At 45.1% G+C, this 12,400-nt stretch overlaps 2 protein-coding genes across 3 annotated transcripts in view; one reads left to right on the plus strand and one right to left on the minus strand.

Annotated features, from left to right (window-relative positions):
- The window catches only part of Dnc (phosphodiesterase dunce), a 483,414-nt gene that overhangs the window by 381,568 nt on the left and 89,446 nt on the right, over positions 1–12,400 (minus strand). The gene's annotated exons all lie outside the window — the stretch shown is intronic.
- On the plus strand, positions 5,080–7,716 carry LOC143377064 (uncharacterized). Its single transcript, XM_076827975.1, has 2 exons — positions 5,080–5,956; positions 6,038–7,716. The coding sequence occupies exons 1-2, from the start codon at positions 5,080–5,082 to the stop codon at positions 7,336–7,338; spliced, it is 2,178 nt and encodes a 725-aa protein (XP_076684090.1). The 3' UTR covers positions 7,339–7,716.

The raw sequence follows: 12,400 nt of genomic DNA on the forward strand, positions 1-12,400 counted from the left end.
AAAATCAACAAACAAGGCAGCAGGAAACATCTGTTATTATTAATGACGCGATCCATTCCAGAATAATTAATTTACAGCAGCTGCAAACGTTAACTTGGTATCAAGCCATTTAATTTGTCAAAATTTTCAATGGCTTCGTTTCAATGTTATAAATTAATACAACGACAAATTTCCTCCAGTTCACCTTGGACGTTTAAAGAGAAGAAAAGGACACTCATTTGCGTGGGTAGGGCATCGACGCTGATGCAAAACGGAGATTTAATTATTCAAATGAGTCCATCTGAGTCGTATTACACTACAATGCGGAAGGTGTCGGGCGTTCCGAAACTTCTTAACGAGTTTCCTCCCAGAGAACCCTACGAACAATTTTTAACGATCCACTGCCCGCCCATGGGAACATTTTTCTTCCGTCCCGACTTCCGGCTCAACGAGGAAAACCGAGCCAATTCCACTTCCTGCGAAATTGTGCGCCAACCACACTTACTACTAGGTTGGAAAACAGTGGGGAAATTCACCCTTTCTAATTTATTTATTATACCCATACTATGGCTCAATTTAAAATGCCTAGTATTAGTCGTGGAATTCAATCTCTGAGGCTCAAAATTAAATCGAAAATCCACGATATATGTAGTAAGCTCAAAATTAGTTTAAGTTTCTTTGAGACACTTGCTCCTAATTGGTGTGAGTTTTGGGGAACATTTGAAAATCCAAGAGTTTCGAGATCTCTCGAAATAGTAGATCTTCCGTTAAGAGAAAATCATAAACTCAAAATTCTAGTACGTTGGCGAAATAAGACCTCAAAAAGTGTCCAACGATTAACTTGATCAAAGTTTTCCTAAATATTCATAAAATCGACTGTTGATTAATTACTGATCAAGTTCCCATTTACAACTAGTTGTTGTATCCTGGAAACAGGTACCACTAGGATATTTTGTGCTCAAAATTAGGTGCACGATTTAGGAAGAAAAACAAATAAAGGGACTCAAAGGTAACTGCAGAGTGTGCCAAACTCCATGACCACTCAAAATGTGTAAAGTTGAGCCACTGACTCTCACGTACCACATCCTGATGACTCAAATTTCATAACTGAGAAGAACAAAACCCTCGTCAACACAACACTCAAAGCACCTATATCACCTCTCCGCTCCTCATTCAAAACAAACCCACCCACAAAATTCCACAAACAAACCATAAAAGTGACACTGTCCAAAACAACTAGGGCTTCCCATTTCTGACTCATCGTCCAGGATGGAGCAAATATGAGGCATTGAGAGCAAAAAGGGACTAACCCACATTTTGTGTGAAATTGAGTTAGCAGCAATAACGTATTCCAATAGGCAGCACTAATCGTATAAAGCAAGGAAAATTAATTTAATTAGTTCATTTTTGCTCTAAATGCCTCATATGAGAAAAAAATTCTTCACTTTCGCCAATCGCACGTAGCCCACAACAGCTTTGAAATCTCAGATCATTCGCCAAGCAACACAGTCGTTTGAGCAGGTGAGTCTCTAATTATTTTGAGCATTGTGGTTTCCAGCCAAGTTGCCTGCGACGCTCGGCCAAAGAGGAAGTCCCTGTGAGCTCGCTTCCGGCGACCCCGCGGCTTCCACGTAGGTACCTCTGGCGCGTGCACTTTCGGCCCTCGGCTCGGGTCAAACGCGGGATAAACTCGGTACACCGATACTATTGATTTTGCGACGGGGTGCAGAAAGAAGGGCGGCGGAGAAAGTGGAGGGTGGGTGAGGTCAACCCCCTGGCGGGCTCGCGTTAAACAGGGGATTTCCGAGCTTGCACAGAGTTTATCCTTAAACGTCGGAAGAAATGGACGTTCCGCGACATTTTCCACGACCGTTTTGTGTTCATCCGCCCGATGTGTTTCCAGGTTTAATTAACGAGAGCAACGCGGACAGCTCGTTTGATGTCAATATTTGCGCCTGTCCGCGGCTCTACTTTGTTGAATGTTCCAGTATTACATGTGCTTCAATATTTTTCCACGGGCTTTAACGAGACAAACTTCGAGACGTGTATTTCGAGGCACGGCGAGGGAAAAGTTCTCTTGCTGGTGGAATTAAAAGTAATCTGTACGGAGTATAAGGTGGGGATGAGGAAAGTTATTTCAATGGAAGGTGTGCTTAACGCTGCTTTTATTTGCTCGCAGCTCGGATTTCTCAGGTCAATTGTACGTTAATAAATAACTTCCTTTTGTAAAGAATCTATCAATAATTTAATTGCAATTAACGTTTCAGCTTCTGAGAATTTGAAAGCGTGGATTAAAAAACTTACAGTTGGAGGAAAAATATTTCTCAACTTCCAATAAAATCGAAGGAAAACGTGTTTAAATAAATTTACATAAATAATTTATCCAGTTAGTTGAGTCACAGCCACTCATTCCTTTAAAAATCTCACCAAACATGGATCCTCGCTTATATGCTCTTCAATCTTCCTCAATGTACACCGAACAGCGCGTCCTACGTCCACGCATGCGCGAAGATTTATGGGGAGTGGGTGTGACAAGCAGCTATAGTGGGGGTAGCCTCTGCAGAGTGTTCTTAAGCAGCCAACTGAGTTTCTCCCGACTATAGTCGGCGCTCTGTATCGAATATTTCCCTTACGCACACATTAAACCCTTCACCTCAACTCAGAAAGAAGTCTAGCTTATTCTTACTCAATAAGTATTACTGTAATTCAAATTGCACTGTGGAAATAAATATATAGGGCGTTCGGTAACTGCTGTGCAACCGGAACGGGGTGATTCGGCATGAAAAAATAAGTCGAAAATATAAAATTATGTTTTTTTTTCATACGAGGCTTGGTTTTCGATAAAATCGTCTTTAAATATTCGCTACTGTCTCGGTTCAGATTTGTGTTTATTGTAGTGGCTAATCAGGAACAGGATATTCGCGTAACATAAATTTTGTTATTACAGAAAATGTTGAAAATATTGTCCATTTTGCCGAATACACATTTCTGCTCATCGAACTAAATTTCTGAAAGACTATAGTTCGTTGTATTACTTCAAGTGCCATCTTTTGGAACATTTGTACGATATAACCTAAAGGAAAATAGCAACCTTGAACCTTGAACTAAATTTCTATGAAAGCTTTCTAGCGTGTTCTTCTGTTTTAAATTATCAAACGCTCGATTAATTTTTTTCATTCAGTAGCTCGCAACTTGCAATGTCTTCAGAATACACAATTAATTTAATGTGACTCCATAAATGACCTATTTGTATTCGCAAATGGCGCGCTCGCGACGTTGTGCATCGGTTGATCGTAGCGCGGCGACACTGGCGCCCTCGTCGGCAGTTTCCTTCCTTTCTTTCACACACAGTGTCACGCGTCCGTGTCTTACGTCCAACGCATGTTTTTATTCTACTATTATTGTTATATATATTTTGGCGCAGTAATAAATAACACAGTGGCGTACAACGAGGAGGGCCAGGGGGCCCTGGCATCATCCAAAGAAGTGGCGTTGTAAGAACGAAAATACCTAATGAATTTTATTGAATCTGCATTAAAAATATTTTTATCCGTGAACTCGGTTCCCACCAAGATTAAATCCTGAGTGCGTCGCTGAAATATCACGAGTGTCCGTTATTACCAAAACCATTCGAATCCATTCCACCACGGTCTGCAACATAACCTCATTGAATATTTAAAGTCGGTTTCCTCGAAAACCAAGCCTCGTATGAAAAAATATTATTCTACATTTTCGACTTATTTTTTCACCACCTTTTTTATTGCACCGTCAGTTACCGAATACCATGTATAGTGCATACTTTCTCGTGACAGCAGCACGTGAATTTCACGCCACTTTTACCACCGCGACAATAAATTTTCTCCCTCGATCGTTCGCTTCCTTGGCGATGCGCTTGCAATTACTATGCACAGCGTAATGATTTACCAGTGAGAGAGTCGTAGCGAGTAAACGTCAGCCTCCATCGTTTCGCAATAAGGAACGGTGACAGCCGCGCCGAACGTGCATAGAGGCACGACGTCGCGTGATTGCATTTCCCCCGAGCGAAGTATATTACGTTCACCCGCGGCACGGGTACAGGCTTGTTTTAACCGTTTTCCATGGAGGTGACTCGATTTCAGGCTTCATTCATGATAAATGCCACGCTGGATTACGACGGGAAATTGTGTTCGTTTACATGATCCCGCGTGAAATTGGTCGAAGGCACACGTTACCCGGCGTGGGACACGCCTGCTTTGCATTCAGACTTGCATACTGGCGAAATAAATCGAATGAGAGGTTGACGAATTGCGACACCAGGTGGCGAACGATTTGTTTCAGGAAAGTCTTATTTAAGTGGGAATTCGAAAGATGAATGTTCTTGAGGGATCGTCATATTATTGCAAAGGGGTTTTATGTTTTGTTTATATAAATATTTAACAAGCTAAAAATACAGTGGTATTAATCCTGTGGGTATTATGACCGCATATGTGTATGGATTCGTTGGTTGTACGTAGTGCGAGCGGGTGACGCCTATAGGCGTCCAGCGACTGTGGTTAAGAGATGCGAATACAGGAGTTCCGCACGTGGTGTACGCTCAGCATGCAAAATGTCAGATCCCAAAGGGTTAAGAGTTCCTTCCATGGTAAATCAAAACAGCCTTGTTTTGAGACTGAATACAGCATAATGAATCGATACACGTCGATGTACACCTCGAATATTGACACATGCGCAGCCAGGTTCATGTTGAATTGCAAAATTGATGGAGTAAACAGAATTCAATTGGGCTGTTATTATAAATTTGACAAACAATGGTGATGTGACAGGATACATTGGCAATACTTGAAGAATATTAGGAAATTTAATTCCAAAATTCGTTTCTTTAAATGTGGTTGCTGTTATTACTAACAGCATGCGATTGATGCTTCTGGACCAAGATTTTAGGACACCAATTTTCCTGTCCCTAGCAAAGTAATGCCCCTTGACGAGAAATACATCACGTGTGCCATAACCAGGTGAGAATCAATTTGAAAATAGAACCCCAAGTGTTTCCTAAATCAGACCCTATCAAATCAGGAGACTGTGTCGCCGAACTCAACGAATCTCGTCACCTAGTGGGTCGTCATGGCGGACGACGAGGATATGGAGGAGGCCCCGACGGCTAACCCTTCAGAGATTCCAGACTTAGCTGGCCAGACAAGTTCCCTGATCGTGCCCCCGTCAATGGAATCCTCGATGACCTCCAGGACCCAGTCTGCTTCCTTAACAGGCACAGCAACTTCGAATCCGGAGGATCCAAGTGGAGCAATCATAAAACGTATCAGCCAAACGAGTGGCTCGACTGTTCAAAATGGCAGTAGAGTCCAAGTGCCCCTGGACGAAGCAGCGAGGAGCAAAGAGGAGCTACGAAAATCACAGGAACTTCACCTAAATGGCAAGAAGCCGTCCCTGGATCAACTGGGGAAGGACAAGCCTCAGCAAAGTTTAAAAACGAGGCCCGCCCGGCTGCATCGTCAGTGTCAACGCCGTTTCCGTGAGATAATTGGCAAAAGGGAGCTGAAGAACGAAGAACTGGAGAAGCAAGAAGGCGATCTTCGCCAGAGGCTCAATATACTGGAATGTTCCATGCCAGCTGTCATGGTGTGGAATATCTGGCGAATGACACAGTGCGGTTCGGGGCCCAGTCTTCAGCGCGTGCTGGAGAAACAGTTCCAAGGTCCAGCCTCGGGAGAGGTGTACTGCCCCACCACCCCGAGTCGCCACTTCGACTGCAGGGTGAGGGAAGTGGAGGCAGAGAGGAAGCAGGCGCAGAAGAGGGTCGAGGAGGCGAAGACGCTTTGGGCTGAGAAGCTGGCCACCTTGGAGGAGCGGGAGAAGAAGCTGGAGGAAGCGAAGAAGGTGCAGGAAGAGCAAAAGGTGAGAATCCAGCAGCTGACCGCGGAGGCCAAGAAGCTGAAGGATGCCGCCAGCGTAGTGGAGGACGATGGATCCTGTGAGACTGGTGAGGTGATACTCTAAAAAGCAAACACTGTCACGGCTGACAATAGAGAATGCGTACTATTTGGATATCTGTTGGGTGCAGGAGAGTGTGCGGTCATAGAGTGCAAGAAAAAGTGGCTGGAGAAGGTCCCCAGCAGCGCGTCAATCAAATCGACGGACCTCGAGTGTCTAGACAAGCTGCAGCAACTGGCAGAGACCGAGCTGTGCATGAAAAGACAGATCGCCGATCTGGAGCGTAGAGAGGAGGCCTACATGAGGACTCTCCAGCAGGCGGACGAGATGTGGTTGAAAATCGAGAGTGACGCTGCCAGCACGATGAGTGCTATGCAGGAGCAGCTGGACGCGAAGACAGCCGCGAATCAACAGCTGCAGGACGAACTGGAGCTGCTGAGGGCTAGGATGGCTACTTGTAGGACCGAGTTAGAAAAATACATGAGCATAGGGAAGATCGAAGCTCTGATAGGCAGAGACGACGACTTTGCCGAGGTCACTGACCGAGGTTCAGCGGTTGGTGTCAGAATGAAGTACCGTATGGCAGGGAGGGAGGACGACTTCGCTGACGTTGAGGATAAAGACAGCTTGATGAGGGGAGAAATGTCGGAAAAAGATATGATGGCTAGGCCGGACTTGTCTGAGGTTGGCATAGGAGTGGAGCCGATCGTTTCTGACATGACGATGATGGCTAAGGACGAGATGGCAGACAAGGACTCCCTAGCCAGACCTGATTGGGCTGAAGCTGGCTTTGGGGTGCATCCAGATGTTTCTGATTTAACAACTGGTGTCGGCCCAGACGACTTTACCCTTGAAGAGAGGAGGTTGGATGAAGCCAGGGCATATCTGGCTAGACTAGGTTCCCTTTCGGCGCTGGAGGGTCATGAGGATTATATCTGTCCGCCCGACTTTGCTTGCAATGACTTGGTGTTCTCTGAAACTGGGTTAACTGAAGAGGAACTGACTGCTTTAAAAGAGGGGCGTGTCACAGCGGAAATGTTGCTGGGACAAGCCGCTGGGGTGCCTGTGGAAGCAACACCAGGAGTGATGATGAGGACTGCCCAGTTTGGTGCGTCTGTCGAAGAATCTGTGCTTCAAGAATTTGAGACAAGGACTCCTGGCGAAGATATGCCTATTGAAGAGATGGGCCTGGGTGAGGATATTAGATCTACTGAGGTAGGGCACCCAGATTTAAGAGAAGACATGGCTGATGCAGTGGTTTTTTATGAGAAACTTGGAAGAGAAGATCTAATCGCAACTGAGATACAGACTGAAAGCCGTCCTCCAGTGTCTGAACTCTATGAGAATAATATCCTAGTGTCACGGGTCGAAATGTTGAAGTGGCAGCAGGATATCGACTTAATCCGTGTGACCATAGCGGTACTGCTTTAAAATAATGATTGGTTTTCAAAGAACGCTTCTTTAGAGGCGAGGTAATTAACGTGACTGATTGTTTTCGCATTCAGAAATGTCCAGACTGTGTTGTTGTGAAGAAGGATGCTGATAAGTTAGCTGAAACCATTGCGCAATACACTGATGTAAGTATATGTACAGTTGCCGAGTCTGGGTTAACTTTTACAGTATATAAAACGTCTCTTTCCACGGTCCCATCTTTGTAGGTATATTGGAATTTACAATCCCCGAAGCTCTACGTCCAGTACCACATCCTGGAGTAGAATAAGTTAAACACAGGGTTCAATATAAGTCTAGTTGTCACTTCAGTAACTTCTACACTAAACACGAAATCATTATCCTACATCTTACAATTGGGCCAAGTTATGCAGAAACCTGCTAACCCTGAAAACGATACAAAAATTAGTTAACACAGTACGAATCCCACAATTTTCTGATCTTTATTTTGCAAAAAAAAATACCAACCCATATTACAGAAAATTTAAAATAATATTAATTATACTGCTCACTATTAAATAACCCATTAAAAAAGATTGTAAAACAAGAACAAGAACAAGAAGTAAAATATACAAAATAGAAATGAAACTACATCAACTAATCACCTATCTACAACATAACTTACTTTAGTGAAGAGAACTCAATAACTCCCCCCCCCCCTAAAAAAAACATAAACACTGAAAAAATTTCGGTGAATTAGTATTCATAGGTCAGTATGCTTTAAGTCATGTAGAACAAAACCTCGATAGGACCACACAATCGATCGAAGGTGCCGGATCGTTTCACATGAAACATGAACGACCATTCGTTTTCAGACGGAAGCGAAGAAAGTGGTGGATGAGTACATACCCCGAGAACAGGAGGTAGACCTCGAAAGGGAAATGGTTCCAGAAAAACCGACAGAAAGTGAAGTAGAAGTCGAGCGGGAGGAAGGGGCGGCAGAAATTGAGGAAGCCGAGGTAACTGCTGCAGAAGTGCTACCGTCAGAAGTCAGCCGAATCGAAATAGCAGAGGAGGTGAGCGATGTGGTAGAAAAGGAGGCGCCCCCGGCAGCGGAGGAAGTTGTCGCGGCGGCGCCTGAAATCGAGTTATCAGGAATGGAAGAAGAGGAAGCCACACCAGTTATACGAGTTGCACGGTCAGCAGTCGAGGTAGAAAAGATTGATGAAAAAGTTGAGATTGACTATGAGCCAGAACCACCCATGGCACAGTTAGAGCGCGAAGTAACCGAGGAAGTTGACCGAGCTCCGATAGAAGCTGCAGAGGAAGAGATACCAGTTCGAGTTATCGACGAAGAGGTGATTGACGTAGAAATATTGCCGGAAAAAGTGAAGGAGATATCAGTGGTACCAATTGAGGAAGCAGAAGATGATGTGCCACCAGCAGTCCTTACAGAAGAACCTGAATACGATAGAGGACCAGAAAGAACACCATTTGTCGAAGAAGAAGTACATGAAGTGCCTGCAGTGACGAAAGAGATGGAGGAAATCGAGGTACAAGAGGAACGTGTACCAAGTGAGGTGAGGGACGCCAGAGCTGAGGAGATAGTGAAAGCAGGTGTAGTGGAAGAAGTGTCACCAGCTGAGAAAGTGGTAAAAGAAGTAGAGGGAGTAGAAGAAAAAGTGGAAGTAGACGTAACAGTGCGACCACCTAAGGAAGACAGGGTGGAGGCTCCTGAAGAAGTCCCCTCACCAGAGGAAGAGACAGAAGCAAAGGTATCAGAACCAGAAAAAGAGGAAGTAGAAGTTGAGGTAGCAGTATTACCAATCGGAAGAGAAAAGGCACCAGAACTACAAGATGTTGAAGTAGAAGTACCACTGAAAGAGAAAGCTGAAGTTGAGGTAGAAGCATTACCAGTCGATAGAGAAAAGGTAACAGAACTAGAAGATGTTGAAGCAGAAGCACCAGAGAAAGAGGCAGTTGAAGTTGAAATAGAAGTAGTACCAGCAGAAGAAGAAAAGGAAGACATAACAGAAGTAGACGTAACAATGATGGAAGAAATTCCACCATCAGCAGAAGAAGATGTTGGTGTATATGTAATCCCAGAAAAGGAAGAAGAAATAGGGATTGAAGAAGAAATCCCCGTGTCAGAAGGGGAATTAGAAGAAGAAAAAGAAGTGGAAGTAGAAGTGGAGGTCTTACCAGAGATAGAGAAAGTGGAAGTAGAAGAAGAGGTGTTACCAGAGGAAGAGACAGTGGGGGTAGAAGTGGAGGCGTTACCAGAGGAAGAGAAAGTGGAGATAGAAGTGGAGGCGTTACCAGAAGAAGAGAAAGTGGAGGTAGAAGTGGAGGTGTTACCAGCAGAAGAGAAAGTGGAGGTAGAAGTGGAGGTGTTACCAGAGGAAGAACCTGAATTAGAAGACATAGTGCCAACTGAAGAAGAGTTAGCCGAAGTTCCTATAGAAGAAGTACCCCCAGATTTGGAGGAAGAAGTAACAACAATACCTATAATGGAAATACCAGAAATGCCAATTCCAGGAGAGCCAGCAGTACCTATTCCAGAGGTCCCAACCGCGATTAAGCCGCCAATTGTGGAAGAATTCATTTCCTGCACGTGCAAACGGGACGATCTTGTTGTTAGTATCACCCATCTCAAAGCACACCCCTTCCCCTACATCTTGCATTTTCAAAGCATTCTATACTGACTCTTTAAAATTCTTGCAAAATCTCACTTTCATAGTAAATTATAGTATCCTCAACTACCCTATACCTTCAATTCCCGTCCAACAACAATTCACACCACATTTCCACACAGGATTCTTCAAAGAAGATCGAAGTCACTCAAACAGAGATTACACAACTGGAGATCACACAAATGGAGATCATTCAAAGCGGTACAATCCAAGGGGTAACCCAAACGGCCACTGACGTGGATACCCAGACAATCCCACCACACAGGATAGTAAAGCGCGTCCATGCCCCAAAGTTCATAACCATCACTAAAACAGTGGACCCAGAAGCAGAGCTACTAGGACGACTAAATCGCTTGAAGAAGCCGCACAAGGAATCCTCCACAATCACATCGTCCACCATTGGCTCCCAGACAGTGAAGTCAAGCCTGCTACGAATTCTCCAATCCCTCAGAGCCGAGGAAACTTCCACAACACATGACCCAGAGCAAGAGCTCAGATCCGTCACCTATGGGAGAAGAGCAGACGAGTCTGAGCAAGCTGAGTGCGACTGCTGCATGTGTGGGAAGATGATGCCCAGCCCCTCGTCGAGGCTAAGGTGCCCTGCAGAAGACATACCCTCGCCCATCCTCGGGCTCCTATCCACCCTGCCGGTATTTAGCAAGGTGGGTAGCCCTGGAATTGACCGGGCGGTGCAGCACGAGACCCTCTGCTCGGAGTGCAAGCTGAGGGGGTTGCGGGATCATCTGCGAAACCAGGGCTCACCGAAACAACAGAATAAGGTACCCAGGAAGCCTATGCGTGACCAGCAAGTGTATGCCTGTTCATCATCCTGCTGCAAGAGGCAGCCCCTTCAGAAGCCCAAGCAGAAAATAGACCAGAGCTGTATGGTGAAGATATCCAGGCTCAGGGCCGAGCGAACTGTGAGGAAAGAGCTCTTGGTCGAAAAAGTGATCGAAGAAAATGGTGCGCGGGAAAAGGATTCGCGGGAGAAGAATTTGCAGCAGAAGGATGCGCGGGAGAAGGATGCACAGGAGAAGGTGCCAGCCCCAAAGGAACAGGACAAGGACTCCGTAGAATGCATGTGCAGCGCAACAGTAGAGACTGGTGAGCCTGGAGTGGTTAAGAAAGTGCGCTGCGCCTGTGGAGACCCTGACTGATCTGCATAATCAATCTCGTGGGGGAGGAACGGTGATGCTAGGATAAGGAAGGACACTGAAACGTTACACCAGGGACTTTGTTCCAATAAAATGAAAGCTATGCTCCCAGTGCCACGTGGTGAACCCCGGCTTTTCTTTACCTCATCCAGAAAACTGTGTATTATGAAAAATTGCAGGCATACCAGCCTGGAGGGCAGATTTAGAAGAGCATTTGAGGACAGGTATCATTTTTCACCATCTCCTAGGGAACCCCAAACAATATGTTTTAGCGACTGGAGGTCCCTGCAAAGCTGAATGTAGCATCTCCCATAATCCTCCAGCCACAATGGCGCCTCAGATAACGCTCGTCATGTCCTGATACATACTGCGTGATCTGGGCACCCTGGTTTCCGTTCAAAGAGACGATTCGTGGGCGGAACGCATTCAGAACATGAATGAAGCGACCAGCCACGACGCGACAGAGCGGTTTCAGCGAAAAGCATCTGGCTGAGCGGGCATGAAGGTGGAATCGAAGATGGATGGGACAAAGGAAATGGTATGTAATTTCCAATAATGGTGGCTTCTCGGTGGTACACTTTTAAAATCAATGGCAGGGAGCCATTGTACCGTGGAATGGCGGCTCTTTCATCTGCTGGATTCCTAATAGGATCAACCACTGGCATGAAATTAAACTCGGGATTTGGCTTCCCAATGAAAGAGTATACTAAATGTCTTTTATAGGGTGCTTCGGCACGTGTACACTTCTCTGTAAAATCGAATGTCCATTTGTAATAAACTGTGAGAACATGTTTGACTATTTATGCTACGTAATTTGGATTGTTTCTGAATTAAGTCCCTTATACTCCATTTTGATTCCCTGCTTAAATATGTTATATTCAAAGTAAAGATTTGCAGTGGATATCGATAGATAGTCATGGAAATGCTTCTGTTGGGTATGGTTTGTGTCTCAGCTGGGTTTCTCCTTGTTCGATACGGATATTCTGGAATATTGTCTTCCTAAAACAGCCCCAGGCATTTGCATATTAATAGGAGCACGGATATTAAAGGAAACCTTGCACAAACTTCCGCCTCTCAATGATTCACGACATTTCGCTGGTACATAGATCAGCTGCGCGGTGCGTTTGGCACCAGGCGATAACAATTTGTCGCCAAATCGATGTGAAACAGGTCCAAATAGACGTCGCACTGAGTCGACTTTGAAAGCAGTCCTGAAATAATCGGATTGTTCGACGAGAATGTAGACGTTAGGCTCTG

This window comes from Andrena cerasifolii, chromosome 15 (assembly GCF_050908995.1).
Source record: "Andrena cerasifolii isolate SP2316 chromosome 15, iyAndCera1_principal, whole genome shotgun sequence".
NCBI classification, from domain to species: domain Eukaryota; kingdom Metazoa; phylum Arthropoda; class Insecta; order Hymenoptera; family Andrenidae; genus Andrena; species Andrena cerasifolii.

Coding starts and splice junctions, on each gene's coding strand:
- LOC143377064 (XM_076827975.1), top strand. CDS start 5,080: ATGGCGGACGACGAGGATATGGAGGAGGCCCCGACGGCTAACCCTTCA. Junction 5,957..6,037: donor CGATGGATCCTGTGAGACTG/GTGAGGTGATAC, acceptor TGTTGGGTGCAG/GAGAGTGTGCGGTCATAGAG.